The following is a 15,711-nucleotide window of genomic DNA, read 5'->3' on the forward strand; positions in this document are numbered from 1 at the left end:
CAGGATTCAAGCTATACAGTCATCAGGAATTTTAAGATTGGATAACTCCGTTTGATTATGAGTTTGGATTGGTTTGGATCTGTGAAAAAGAGATGTCTCGAGTTAAAAAGTCAGATGCTTTTCTTTTTTTAAACTGTGAAAGGAGGACGGAGGTATTGAAGTTATTTGTGGTTGTGCACAGCTTTAGAACATCTTTTCTAGATGGCAAATCCGGGATAGAGTTGGGAAAAAAATTGCAGCTCGATACTAGTTGATGATTGAGCTACTTTAAATACTAAATACTAATTTGAGTAAGTATTGATCCTTTACACAGTCGCCTTTTAAAGACAGTTTTCACTCACTTACCCAGCAGGATGTGAGCTCTTTGCCAGTCTTATTTTGTGTCTGAACCCCAAATTAATCCGGAGGAAAGTTAGGTTAAAGTTGAAAACTGTTATTCATATTTGAAGGTGGTATGGACGATTTTTTTCAGCAAATGTTTTATCATATTTCCTCGTGGCGTGGATAAATCATTTGTCCTGCCACGTATCAATCATAAAACGCACCTACCGCTCACCTGCAGCCGCGTCAGGCTCGTCCCCACGTTTCCGCGTGCCTAAGCGCATTGATCTATCATAATATAGTTCCCTCAGTGTACGGGGCAAAATGAAGACGGAGAAAGACAGTTCGAGCTGACACAGAAGTGGACAGAAATCTATGGGAGACGAGAGATGTGATGCGCTCCGTTGCGCTAATAAACAAACGCACGTGTGTGTTGTATCAGTCCGCACGGGGGAGGGGCATGTGCACGGGGGAGTGGCATGTGCACGGGGGAGTGGCATGGGCACGGGGGAGTGGCATGTGCACGGGGGAGTGGCATGTGCACGGGGGAGTGGCATGTGCACGGGGGAGTGGCATGTGCACGGGGGAGTGGCATGAGCACTTCCGCCTGCGTTCTCAAATCGCCGAAAAATCGTAAAGGACATGTGTTAAGTTTGGGTGACGTCAGCTGCTCACACAGCAGAGCGCTGCCTCACGATGTGTTCAAAATGTGCTGATGAATTGGTCATAAATGTTCCTCCACGCAGATCCCAAAGCGGAGAGGGCCAGCGGTGCTCAGGGAGCGGATCAGACGAGGTTCACAGGTCTAACACCGAGTGGATGAGATGTTGATCTGATTTTCACAAAAGCACGGAGGTCGTTTGTGTTGAAATAATGAGGCAGAGAGTTTGATTTGTACGGCTAAACTAATGATGCAGCACTAACACACTCGCACAGGGACTGGACTGGACTGCAACTGTGAACTAACAACTGTAGACCGACCACACGTAAGGAGTGTTTTTGATTCAATCTCTTGTTGTTAGCTTCATGAACCTTCATCTAAAGCTCTCCTCTCACACCAGCCTTTGGACGACCTTCTATTGCAAGATTAGGCCAATCTCAAAAAATGAGACAAAGCACAAACCAAAGTTTAAATGATTGAGTCAGGCTTAGAATTAGACTTATCTTGATAATCAACAACAGCTTACAGGACACTATATTATGCAAAATGTACTTTTTTTAACCTATTATTTAGCTTTTTACCATGTTACAACATTGTTCCCTCATTATAAAACATATGGGATGGTATTTAGCCTCATTTACACTCAAAATGTCCCAGTTTTGTGGCATCATAGGTAGATCTTTAAGTCCATAAATCATCCCAGGCAAGTAGTTCTGCTGCCAAACCAGGTTCATTACAGTTGCATGAATATATCAGTATTTCAGAGACAAGCTAGGTTAGTTTATCTCCCCCATGTAATTCCATCTGCAGACTGTAGATGGAACTTTCACTCAATTCCTGACGTGGGAAGTCATGTGTGCTTTTTGTAGACCAAATGTTCTATAACATGAGATGTCAAAGTAAAGGTACCGAGAGCATGGTTGAAGGCAAAACAACAATAGCATCATATTTGCTCTTTCATATTCTCATTTTTACTTTTTTTTTTTACCTTACTAAAAGTGTAGTTTTTCTCTCACCTCTGAGTTTGTTCTGGATGTCCAGCACGATGTCCAGGGTAAAGACGGGCAGCACAGGGTCGTTCACCAGACGCAGGATGGCCTCTGCGGTCATCTGTGGGAACAAACTGAAATCAATCTAAACCTACAGTGGATTAAGTGTTCCACAACATTCCACAGGCCCGTGTAATATGTGGAACATGTGGATTTAAAGGAACATTCCATGTTCAAGAGTAAAGTCTACTTGGATATGCCTGTAAGTCACTGTACATTTATGATTTATGACACATTGTCTTGATTAGTGTTGAAACAAGCTGACAAGTTTATGCAAATGACACAAAAGGCAGGAAATAACAAAAAAACACCCAAAAAACAAAACTAAACTAAAATCAATAGAGCTCAGGATTGTTATCACAAAACAGATTGATCATTCAAAAGTATTCTGACTTTACAGTGTGATAAATGTATTTACCAGTAGATAATGACAGTTTTTTCAGGTTATTCTACCCTGCTTTAGTTGACTTCTTAATCTTTTTTTTGCTGTATGTATTGACGTTTTACATGGCAGATTTTTCAAACCAATGGCAATTTTTAAGATGCTAAATAATACAATAGTGATCAATCAAAAGGAATTGATGATAAATGTATTAATCAGTAGTAACGCAACGGTTGATACAGCAGGTCCTCTCCTCTTACTGGAGAACTGCAGCAGGTGATGCTCTTTCAGCTGCAACACAGTATTTAAACCCGACTGATGCATTTCTGAAACAACCATGTGGAAAGACAAATCCCGTGGTCATGGAAAAGAGTCAGTGTGTTTGAGAAGTGTCAAATCATCGGCATCGAGCAGAGAAAACATTTAAGGAGAAGCAGATCTGAACCCCAGTGAGAGACGGCTTTGTGCAGTGGTCACTCTCTTTTTTTTTTTACAGTTAGGGTATTTAGTTTCGGTTTATTGCCTTGTGCTATTTCTCTGTGGTTTATCAGTGTCAATTCACCTGGTAAACAGCAAACACACAGCAAAATTACACCATCATAAAAGTAGAAAAACACCCTTGTTTTAGACAAAAATGTGCAGTAAGTGAATTTTAGCGTTTATTGAGGAGAAATGTCTTAAAACAAGACTTTTTTTTTAGATTTAGAGTAATACATCTTGGTTGGATTTATGAAATTTGCAGTTCATAAGAATTAAAGGCGCAATGGACGATTTTTCGGCGATTTGAGAACTCAGGCGGAAGTGCACATGCCACTCCCCCGTGCACATGCCACTCCCCCGTGCACATGCCACTCCCCCGTGCAAATGCCACTCCCCCGTGCGGACTGATACAACACACACGTGCGTTTGTTTATTAGCGCAACGGAGCGCATCGCATCGCTCGTCTCCCGTAGATTTCTGTCCACTTCTGCGTCAGCTCGAACTGTCTTTCTCCGTCTTCATTTTGCTCCGTACACTGAGGGAACTATATTATGATAGATCCATGCGCTTAGGCACGTGGAAACGTGGGGACGAGCCTGACGCGGCTGCAGGTGAGCGGTAGGTGCGTTTTATGATTGATACGTGGCAGGACAAATGATTTATCCACGCCACGAGGAAATATGATAAAAAAATTAGCTGAAAAAAATCGTCCATTCCACCTTTAAGAGAAAAAAACTCAGGACAAATCAACTGCCAGTACTAAAGTTATTTTCGTTTTCTTTACTATAGCCTCATAATGCTCTAAAATCAAAGCAACGATTAGAAAATTAACGGACTTACTTCAGACCTGGTTTGGCCCTGATTACAGCCCAGTCTAGACCTGATGTTGAATAAATCCAGATTTAGTGGGTTATTTCCAGCTTAATTCCAGATGTGATATGTAAAGTGTAACTGCACCCGCAATTTAATGAGTGGATGTCCATTATTAGGTCATTATTATACATTACACAAAGGTTTGTTTATCATACCTGACGACACGTTATAATGGCTGTGAAAAAGGTTTTTAATTTAAAACATACAGCACATAATAGCATGAATAGCAAATGAACACACATACAAGACTCCACACAGACACGTCCTTTTTCCCGTTCGCTGCAGATGTTATTAACCTCATTTAACCTACTATTCCCTGTGTGTTATGCACCTGTGATGTGTTTTTAAAAGCTCTTTATGTTAAAAATAGCCTAATGAATATGCGAGCGCTACAGCATAAAGCTCTTAGACAGAGGCAGAGCAGGTCGGGCCTCCACCCTCACCTCTGCCTCTATCACAGAGGAGACGATGTCTTTAAGATGTCTTCATGAGGAGCATTAAGGACGACCAAGTATTCCACTAAACATGGCTGCAGGTTCGGCTTTATGTACTTATTCTCTGCTTGAGGTGCAAACTTTGTCGCAGACATTTAGTCATGTGATGAAAGACGCAGTGTTTTTCAGATTTGAATAAGGATTTCTCTGTTGTTGTGCCCTTGGGCTACACACTTTATACCAGGGGTGTCCAAACTTTTGTCACCAAGGGCCGCATTTTGAAACTTAAACAACTTGACAATGTCGAATTTGTTGAATGACAAAGTGAATCATTCGACATTTTGCATTTGATGTAATTGCGATGAGCCTCCACACCTTTAATTAGACTTGGAACATTAATATTAGGTTGGTATAGTAGATACATCCATATGCCTGAATTTAGTTTTACTTGTTGTTTGGGCCGACATAGCAGGAAGCTGGCGGGCCAACAAAAATTGGTCTGAGGGCCGCATTTGGCCCCCGGGCCCTAGTTTGGACATGCCTGCTTTATACGGACACATGTTATGGCTTTTCGTGATTTCCTTCAACATCACAAGCTGTATTTTAAATTTGTTGTAAACTCTAATGATAAGATTCAATGTGTTGCTGATTTATTTTAGCCACAAATTATGCGAAAATAAAACAAAACACAAGTCACATCAATCTGTATTTGCTCTGTTACGCTAGCATGAAATAATTAGCCTAGCAAGAATTTTCCAGACAATATTAACTACAACCAGGCTTTAAAATCAAGTGGATTCAATTATTCCAACAATGTTCACAGTTCCCAGTTATTTTATTCTACCACTTTACCAGTAATAAAGGAAAAACATTTCTTTAAAACATTTCTGGATCGTGTATTGCTAGCTTAAACCTGTCGCGAGTTGGCCAGTCTAGAAAGCATGTGTTCGACTCTGGGACAAACAGCTTCAACAACAGTTCAATGTTGTGACAATCTAGCCAATTTTGAGACCATTCACTTTTTCTCAGTTAAAAATCCTTCAGTTTTCAGCAGCTTTTTAATCTTTAGTTTCTCCGTTCTAGCAACTGACAGCCACCGGATGTAGCTAAAGGCTAAATTGGCGACACGCGTCACGGAGCGCTGCCTAATATCATCGTATTCCACAACTGTCTTTTCTACCAGTGACTTGTTGAGCCTTCTTCAACGCACACCGAATCACGCTTGCACATTTATACCAAACTAGTAAAAAAAAAAATTACAAATAAAAATCAATAAAAGGAATAAAGAGGAGTAGGTTGTTGTTTGCGCAGGCCTGGGAGAATCAATAGGAGATGTAATATAACGCAGCGGACACTTGGAAATGTCACTTTAACATTTGGTAGTGCACTGCTCCGCGGCGCTCCATACATTTTTAATATGTTGACATTATGAATAAAATGGCCCCCGCGCACGACCTTTGTCCAAATGATCTTTGAGTTTCATCGCGCGGAGAAGGTGACGCAGTGCACGCCTCACACTAGATGACTTATCCCGGATTACTGCGGCTGGCACATGTACTATTATCTCTTGGATCTAGAGGCTACTGCAAGGGACGGGCTTAAAGTATCCAAAGGTTTTTTATGCGATTGGGAAAACATAGAGCCAACGCAAAGACCAACATGAACAAAAAAGATGAACTGATTAACTGACACGTGTCACAAGGTTTTTGATGATCGGGATGTAAACACAGCAAAAATCCAAGCTCATCATTGGGTTTTCGGATTATTGTGGATTTCGGATTTTGACAGGTTGTGTAAATGTGAAAATAAATGTGTAAATGTGCCCAGTGTTTGCAAACTAGACACAAGGCCCCCAAAAAATTGATTTTTAATTACATTTTTATATATATTTATTTATTTTTCTCTAAAAGAGACATAAAATAAGGGGGGGAAAGAGTGCAAAAATAATAACAATGATAAATAATGATAAATAATAAATAATAGTACATATGAATAATAATAGATAATAATAATAATAATAATAATGATAAATGATAAATAATAGTACATATTAAATATAGCCGCAAGCGGCAATGATCGGCCCTCGCTACGCCGCCGCCACGCCGCAAGAGGAGGGGGCGCTAACGCGCCCCAATTGTCCTTTTATTACGCCTACTGCTGAATCTGTGACGCTGTCACATCTTCTCCCCTTTGTTTTACCATCAAAAAGCAATTTTATTTTGAATTCTTGGCAAAATGTGCGGCTTTGCCGCACAGACACCGTGACTCTTTGAATAAAAATGTGGATAACTTTTGATGGTCCACCACTGAAGATGAGTCTCACCAAATTTCAGGTTAATAGGGCTAACGCCCTGGGAGGAGTTTGTGAAAGTCTAAAGTGTAAACATGTTCTGGCGATTTCCCCATTGGAATAACATGGGAGGTTTTGGTCATCGCTACGGCAACGCCATAACAATTATGACATGGGTCTCATTGACTTTTTTGATGGGGATGCCAAAATTGAGTTGTGTGTCAAATTTCAGATAATTTCGCAAAACTAAACATTCAACCTCCATATAAAATCTGTAGGGGGCGCTGTGGCGCCAAATAAATGTATTTCACTTCAAGTAGGTTTAGGGCAAAGAGTTTAACAACTGATTCTAATTTGACGCAATTCGGACTTTATCTGCGCAAACGGCAGAAATTTTACATATGGGAGATTTCTGAAATTCTAGCTACAGTTTGCGGCTTCGCCGCACAGAGACCGTGAGAGGTATCAATATAATTTGGATAACTTTTGATGTCCCACTCCTCAGTAGCATTTTCACCAAATTTCAGCTTTTTAGGGCCAACGCCCTGGGAGGAGTTCGTAAAAGTACGACGTTTGGAAAAACTCCGAAGTCATGTTTAGCCATTTTTGAAGCAATATGGCCGACATTTGGTTGGGCAGATGGCGTTGCCGTAATAATATTTTTTACTTCTCTTGTCACCATCTACCTCTGTGCCAAATTTCATGATTCTACGATCAGATTTTTTTTGGGTCATTTCCCATCCCTCAATGCATTTTTGGTACATTTGGGGGCGCTGACGCGCCAATTTTTTTTTATTTTAGAAAAGGAAAATAGCCAGAATGTAGAGAGGCACGATTTTTAGAGGTGTGCAAATTTTTGTGACTTTTCGTCAATGTTCACTGGGTGAAAAATGGGGGGGTTGGTCCCGAGAAGAAGAAGAAAGAAGAATATTCCGATGCGAAAACAATGTTTCCCATTTTTCAAATATCATAAACTATACATTTTCGGAAAGCGCTCGCGCTTTCCTACCTCATGGTGTGGGTCCCTGGTCACTGACGGGTACTTTCGATAATTTTGAGTGGGCTCCGCCCACTTTGTGTTTTTGGCCCTCTATACAGTATTAATGTTCAATTTTTGCATTACATGCTTATATGCACGGAACATGCAAGAGATGGGGAACGTATTCGTGAGCTACTTAGCGCAAATGAGTGCTTTATATGGGGATGACTCGTTTAGTGCAAACTTTTGCACGGGCTTCGCCCGTTTACAACGGTAATGTTCCATTTTCCTACAACTAATTAGCATGCACGGGGCGTGCGTGAGTGGAGGAGTGCGTTAGTGAGTGTTTGGAAGTGGGCGAGCGCTTCGCGCTCGATTTCGTGCGCACTACGTGCGCACTTTCGCAGCCGTGCTTCGCACGGCCTTACGAGACTAATAGGCCTCTCGCCAGCTTGTGGCGCTCGGGCCTAATAATAATAGATAATAATTATGATAAATAATGATAAATAATAAATAATAGTACACATTAATAATAATAGATAATAATAATAATTATAAATAATAAATAATAGTACATATTAATAATAATAATAAGCACAGTGACAAAACAAAAGTGTCAAATCTGTCCATTTTCAATATAAGTCTGAATGTATTTTTTCCATTTGTCTAATGTAAAATGTAACATACTTTTATCACACTCAAATGATTTCATCTATCTTCCAATTTGGCGTTTCAGACGTGTGCACAGTAACGTCTTTGCACCAGCAGAGGGCTCTAGTGTGACACGCAAGTCCCTTTCTCCAAAGCTCACGCAGCGAGAGAGCGAGATGTGTTCTCTGTGACGCACAATATTCCAGCCAAATCTATCCTCTGCCACAGCCGTCCCCAAAGCTTTGTCTCCAGTGCCGACCTTTGTGTCCCGATCCCAGTTCCCCCTGATCTGGACACTGGGCAAATCCGTCCATTTCCAGTGGTTGTGTGTTGTCTTTCATTCATGACACCGATGCCCGAAATCGTCTTAAACATTTACTTAAAGACACATTTAATTCAATTCCACCCACTTTACCAGGACTAAGACTCTAAACCAGTGTCACTGTGGTCTCTGAGGTCAGGTCTAAGACTCTAAACCAGTGTCACTGTGGTCTGTGAGGTCAGGACAAAGACTCTAAACCAGTGTCACTGTGGTCTCTGAGGTCAGGTCTAAGACTCTAAACCAGTGTCACTGTGGTCTGTGAGGTCAGGACAAAGACTCTAAACCAGTGTCACTGTGGTCTCTGAGGTCAGGACAAAGACTCTAAACCAGTGTCACTGTGGTCTGTGAGGTCAGGACAAAGACTCTAAACCAGTGTCACTGTGGTCTGTGAGGTCAGGACAAAGACTCTAAACCAGTGTCACTGTGGTCTGTGAGGTCAGGACAAAGACTCTAAACCAGTGTCACTGTGGTCTCTGAGGTCAGGACAAAGACTCTAAACCAGTGTCACTGTGGTCTCTGAGGTCAGGACAAAGACTCTAAACCAGTCTCACTGTGGTCTGTGAGGTCAGGTCTAAGACTCTAAACCAGTGTCACTGTGGTCTCTGAGGTCAGGTCTAAGACTCTAAACCAGTGTCACTGTGGTCTCTGAGGTCAGGACAAAGACTCTAAACCAGTGTCACTGTGGTCTCTAAGGTCAGGTCTAAGACTCTAAACCAGTGTCACTGTGGTCTCTGAGGTCAGGACTAAGACTCTAAACCAGTGTCACTTTGGTCTCTGAGGTCAGGTCTAAGACTCTAAACCAGTGTCACTGTGGTCTCTGAGGTCAGGACTAAGACTCTAAACCAGTGTCACTTTGGTCTCTGAGGTCAGGTCTAAGACTCTAAACCAGTGTCACTGTGGTCTCTGAGGTCAGGTCTAAGACTCTAAACCAGTGTCACTGTGGTCTCTGAGGTCAGGACTAAGACTCTAAACCAGTGTCACTGTGGTCTCTGAGGTCAGGTCTAAGACTCTAAACCAGTGTCACTGTGGTCTCTGAGGTCAGGTCTAAGACTCTAAACCAGTGTCACTGTGGTCTCTGAGGTCAGGTCTAAGACTTTAAACCAGTGTCACTGTGGTCTCTGAGGTCAGGTCTAAGACTCTAAACCAGTGTCACTTTGGTCTCTGAGGTCAGGTCTAAGACTCTAAACCAGTGTCACTTTGGTCTCTCAGGTCAGGTCTAAGACTCTAAACCAGTGTCACTTTGGTCTCTGAGATCAGGTCTAAGACTCTAAACCAGTGTCACTTTGGTCTCTGAGGTCAGGACTAAGACTCTAAACCAGTGTCACTGTGGTCTCTGAGGTCAGGTCTAAGACTCTAAATCAGTGTCACTGTGGTCTCTGAGGTCAGGTCTAAGACTCTAAACCAGTGTCACTTTGGTCTGAGCTCAGGTCTAAGACTCTAAACCAGTGTCACTTTGGTCTCTGAGGTCAGGTCTAAGACTCTAAACCAGTGTCACTGTGGTCTGTGAGGTCAGGACTAAGACTCTAAACCAGTGTCACTGTGGTCTCTGAGGTTAGGACTAGGACTTTAAACCAGTGTCACTGTGGTCTGTGAGGTCAGGACTAAGACTCTAAACCAGTGTCACTTTGGTCTCTGAGGTCAGGTCTAAGACTCTAAACCAGTGTCACTTTGGTCTCTGAGGTCAGGTCTAAGACTCTAAACCAGTGTCACTGTGGTCTCTGAGGTCAGGTCTAAGACTCTAAACCAGTGTCACTTTGGTCTGTGAGGTCAGGTCTAAGACTCTAAACCAGTGTCACTGTGGTCTCTGAGGTCAGGTCTAAGGCTCTAAACCAGTGTCACTTTGGTCTCTGAATTCAGGACAAAGACTCTAAACCAGTGTCACTGTGGTCTGTGAGGTCAGGTCTAAGACTCTAAACCAGTGTCACTGTGGTCTCTGAGGTCAGGTCTAAGACTCTAAACCAGTGTCACTGTGGTCTCTGAGGTCAGGTCTAAGACTCTAAACCAGTGTCACTTTGGTCTCTGAGGTCAGGACTAAGACTCTAAACCAGTGTCACTGTGGTCTGGGAGGTCAGGACTAAGACTCTAAACCAGTGTCACTGTGGTCTCTGAGGTCAGGTCTAAGACTCTAAACCAGTGTCACTGTGGTCTCTGAGGTCAGGTCAAAGACTCTAAACCAGTGTCACTGTGGTCTGTAAGGTCAGGACTAAGACTCTAAACCAGTGTCACTGTGGTCTCTGAGGTCAGGACTAACACTCTAAACCAGTGTCACTTTGGTCTCTGAGGTCAGGTCTAAGACTCTAAATCAGTGTCACTGTGGTCTGTGAGGTCAGGTCTAAGACTCTAAACCAGTGTCACTTTGGTCTCTGAGGTCAGGTCTAAGACTTTAAACCAGTGTCACTGTGGTCTCTGAGGTCAGGTCTAAGACTCTAAACCAGTGTCACTTTGGTCTCTGAGGTCAGGTCTAAGACTCTAAACCAGTGTCACTGTGGTCTCTCAGGTCAGGTCTAAGACTCTAAACCAGTGTCACTTTGGTCTCTGAGGTCAGGTCTAAGACTCTAAACCAGTGTCACTGTGGTCTGTGAGATCAGGTCTTAGACTCTAAACCAGTGTCACTTTGGTCTCTGAATTCAGGACAAAGACTCTAAACCAGTGTCACTTTGGTCTCTGAGGTCAGGACTAAGACTCTAAACCAGTGTCACTGTGGTCTGTGAGGTCAGGTCTAAGACTCTAAACCAGTGTCACTGTGGTCTCTGAGGTCAGGTCTAAGACTCTAAACCAGTGTCACTGTGGTCTCTGAGGTCAGGTCTAAGACTCTAAATCAGTGTCACTGTGGTCTCTGAGGTCAGGTCTAAGACTCTAAACCAGTGTCACTTTGGTCTCTGAGGTCAGGACTAAGACGCTAAACAAGTGTCACTTTGGTCTCTGAGGTCAGGTCTAAGACTCTAAACCAGTGTCACTTTGGTCTCTGAGGTCAGGTCTAAGACTCTAAACCAGTGTCACTGTGGTCTCTGAGGTCAGGTCTAAGACTCTAAACTAGTGTCACTGTGGTCTCTGAGGTCAGGACTAAGACTCTAAACCAGTGTCACTGTGGTCTCTGAGGTCAGGACTAAGACTCAAAACCAGTGTAACTTTGGTCTGTGAGGTCAGGACTAAGACTTTAAACCAGTGTCACTTTGGTCTCTGAGGTCAGGACTAAGACTCTAAACCAGTGTCACTTTGGTCTGTGAGGTCAGGACTAAGACTCTAAACCAGTGTCACTGTGGTCTCTGAGGTCAGGTCTAAGACTCTAAACCAGTGTCACTTTGGTCTCTGAGGTCAGGTCTAAGACTCTAAACCAGTGTCACTTTGGTCTCTGAGGTCAGGTCTAAGACTCTAAACCAGTGTCACTTTGGTCTCTCAGGTCAGGTCTAAGACTCTAAACCAGTGTCACTTTGGTCTCTGAGGTCAGGTCTAAGACTCTAAACCAGTGTCACTGTGGTCTGTGAGATCAGGTCTAAGACTCTAAACCAGTGTCACTTTGGTCTCTGAGGTCAGGACTAAGACTCTAAACCAGTGTCACTGTGGTCTGTGAGGTCAGGACTAAGACTCTAAACCAGTGTCACTGTGGTCTCTGAGGTCAGGTCTAAGACTCTAAATCAGTGTCACTGTGGTCTCTGAGGTCAGGTCTAAGACTCTAAACCAGTGTCACTTTGGTCTGAGCTCAGGTCTAAGACTCTAAACCAGTGTCACTTTGGTCTCTGAGGTCAGGTCTAAGACTCTAAACCAGTGTCACTGTGGTCTGTGAGGTCAGGACTAAGACTCTAAACCAGTGTCACTGTGGTCTCTGAGGTTAGGACTAGGACTTTAAACCAGTGTCACTGTGGTCTGTGAGGTCAGGACTAAGACTCTAAACCAGTGTCACTTTGGTCTCTGAGGTCAGGTCTAAGACTCTAAACCAGTGTCACTTTGGTCTCTGAGGTCAGGTCTAAGACTCTAAACCAGTGTCACTGTGGTCTCTGAGGTCAGGACAAAGACTCTAAACCAGTGTCACTGTGGTCTCTGAGGTCAGGTCTAAGACTCTAAACCAGTGTCACTGTGGTCTGTGAGGTCAGGTCTAAGACTCTAAACCAGTGTCACTGTGGTCTGTGAGGTCAGGTCTAAGACTCTAAACCAGTGTCACTTTGGTCTCTGAATTCAGGACAAAGACTCTAAACCAGTGTCACTGTGGTCTGTGAGGTCAGGTCTAAGACTCTAAACCAGTGTCACTGTGGTCTCTGAGGTCAGGTCTAAGACTCTAAACCAGTGTCACTGTGGTCTCTGAGGTCAGGTCTAAGACTCTAAACCAGTGTCACTTTGGTCTCTGAGGTCAGGACTAAGACTCTAAACCAGTGTCACTGTGGTCTGGGAGGTCAGGACTAAGACTCTAAACCAGTGTCACTGTGGTCTCTGAGGTCAGGTCTAAGACTCTAAACCAGTGTCACTGTGGTCTCTGAGGTCAGGTCTAAGACTCTAAACCAGTGTCACTGTGGTCTCTGAGGTCAGGTCTAAGACTCTAAACCAGTGTCACTTTGGTCTCTGAGGTCAGGTCTAAGACTCTAAACCAGTGTCACTGTGGTCTCTGAGGTCAGGTCTAAGACTCTAAACCAGTGTCACTGTGGTCTCTGAGGTCAGGACTAAGACTCTAAACCAGTGTCACTGTGGTCTCTGAGGTCAGGTCTAAGACTCTAAACCAGTGTCACTGTGGTCTCTGAGGTCAGGTCTAAGACTCTAAACCAGTGTCACTTTGGTCTCTGAGGTCAGGTCTAAGACTTTAAACCAGTGTCACTGTGGTCTCTGAGGTCAGGTCTAAGACTCTAAACTAGTGTCACTGTGGTCTCTGAGGTCAGGACTAAGACTCTAAACCAGTGTCACTGTGGTCTCTGAGGTCAGGACTAAGACTCTAAACCAGTGTCACTGTGGTCTGTGAGGTCAGGTCTAAGACTTTAAACCAGTGTCACTTTGGTCTCTGAGGTCAGGACTAAGACTCTAAACCAGTGTCACTTTGGTCTCTGAGGTCAGGACTAAGACTCTAAACCAGTGTCACTTTGGTCTGTGAGGTCAGGACTAAGACTCTAAACCAGTGTCACTGTGGTCTCTGAGATCAGGTCTAAGACTCTAAACCAGTGTCACTTTGGTCTCTGAGGTCAGGTCTAAGACTTTAAACCAGTGTCACTGTGGTCTCTGAGGTCAGGTCTAAGACTCTAAACCAGTGTCACTGTGGTCTCTGAGGTCAGGTCTAAGACTCTAAACTAGTGTCACTGTGGTCTCTGAGGTCAGGACTAAGACTCTAAACCAATGTCACTGTGGTCTCTGAGGTCAGGACTAAGACTCTAAACCAGTGTCACTTTGGTCTGTGAGGTCAGGACTAAGACTTTAAACCAGTGTCACTTTGGTCTCTGAGGTCAGGACTAAGACTCTAAACCAGTGTCACTTTGGTCTGTGAGGTCAGGACTAAGACTCTAAACCAGTGTCACTGTGGTCTCTGAGGTCAGGTCTAAGACTCTAAACCAGTGTCACTTTGGTCTCTGAGGTCAGGTCTAAGACTTTAAACCAGTGTCACTGTGGTCTCTGAGGTCAGGTCTAAGACTCTAAACCAGTGTCACTTTGGTCTCTGAGGTCAGGTCTAAGACTCTAAACCAGTGTCACTTTGGTCTCTCAGGTCAGGTCTAAGACTCTAAACCAGTGTCACTTTGGTCTCTGAGGTCAGGTCTAAGACTCTAAACCAGTGTCACTGTGGTCTGTGAGATCAGGTCTAAGACTCTAAACCAGTGTCACTTTGGTCTCTGAGGTCAGGACTAAGACTCTAAACCAGTGTCACTGTGGTCTGTGAGGTCAGGACTAAGACTCTAAACCAGTGTCACTGTGGTCTCTGAGGTCAGGTCTAAGACTCTAAATCAGTGTCACTGTGGTCTCTGAGGTCAGGTCTAAGACTCTAAACCAGTGTCACTGTGGTCTCTGAGGTCAGGTCTAAGACTCTAAACTAGTGTCACTGTGGTCTCTGAGGTCAGGTCTAAGACTCTAAACTAGTGTCACTGTGGTCTCTGAGGTCAGGACTAAGACTCTAAACCAGTGTCACTGTGGTCTCTGAGGTCAGGACTAAGACTCTAAACCAGTGTCACTGTGGTCTGTGAGGTCAGGTCTAAGACTTTAAACCAGTGTCACTTTGGTCTCTGAGGTCAGGACTAAGACTCTAAACCAGTGTCACTTTGGTCTCTGAGGTCAGGACTAAGACTCTAAACCAGTGTCACTTTGGTCTGTGAGGTCAGGACTAAGACTCTAAACCAGTGTCACTGTGGTCTCTGAGATCAGGTCTAAGACTCTAAACCAGTGTCACTTTGGTCTCTGAGGTCAGGTCTAAGACTTTAAACCAGTGTCACTGTGGTCTCTGAGGTCAGGTCTAAGACTCTAAACCAGTGTCACTGTGGTCTCTGAGGTCAGGTCTAAGACTCTAAACTAGTGTCACTGTGGTCTCTGAGGTCAGGACTAAGACTCTAAACCAATGTCACTGTGGTCTCTGAGGTCAGGACTAAGACTCTAAACCAGTGTCACTTTGGTCTGTGAGGTCAGGACTAAGACTTTAAACCAGTGTCACTTTGGTCTCTGAGGTCAGGACTAAGACTCTAAACCAGTGTCACTTTGGTCTGTGAGGTCAGGACTAAGACTCTAAACCAGTGTCACTGTGGTCTCTGAGGTCAGGTCTAAGACTCTAAACCAGTGTCACTTTGGTCTCTGAGGTCAGGTCTAAGACTTTAAACCAGTGTCACTGTGGTCTCTGAGGTCAGGTCTAAGACTCTAAACCAGTGTCACTTTGGTCTCTGAGGTCAGGTCTAAGACTCTAAACCAGTGTCACTTTGGTCTCTCAGGTCAGGTCTAAGACTCTAAACCAGTGTCACTTTGGTCTCTGAGGTCAGGTCTAAGACTCTAAACCAGTGTCACTGTGGTCTGTGAGATCAGGTCTAAGACTCTAAACCAGTGTCACTTTGGTCTCTGAGGTCAGGACTAAGACTCTAAACCAGTGTCACTGTGGTCTGTGAGGTCAGGACTAAGACTCTAAACCAGTGTCACTGTGGTCTCTGAGGTCAGGTCTAAGACTCTAAATCAGTGTCACTGTGGTCTCTGAGGTCAGGTCTAAGACTCTAAACCAGTGTCACTTTGGTCTGAGCTCAGGTCTAAGACTCTAAACCAGTGTCACTGTGGTCTGTGAGGTCAGGACTAAGACTCTAAACCAGTGTCACTGTGGTCTCTGAGGTT

General features: G+C 43.8%; 1 protein-coding gene across 1 annotated transcript in view; it reads right to left on the bottom strand.

The window, feature by feature from the left end:
• Positions 1 to 15,711, bottom strand: part of LOC140353432 (inactive N-acetylated-alpha-linked acidic dipeptidase-like protein 2) — a 440,212-nt gene that overhangs the window by 16,148 nt on the left and 408,353 nt on the right. Inside the window, exon 14 of the mRNA XM_072437992.1 lies at positions 1,999 to 2,092. Within this exon, the coding sequence (XP_072294093.1) occupies positions 1,999 to 2,092 (94 nt within the window). The remainder of the gene's footprint in view (positions 1 to 1,998; positions 2,093 to 15,711) is intronic.

The sequence above is a fragment of the Eucyclogobius newberryi genome, unplaced genomic scaffold (assembly GCF_026437365.1).
Source record: "Eucyclogobius newberryi isolate DKJ021-1_F unplaced genomic scaffold, fEucNew1.0.hap1 SCAF_9, whole genome shotgun sequence".
NCBI lineage: Eukaryota > Metazoa > Chordata > Actinopteri > Gobiiformes > Gobiidae > Eucyclogobius > Eucyclogobius newberryi.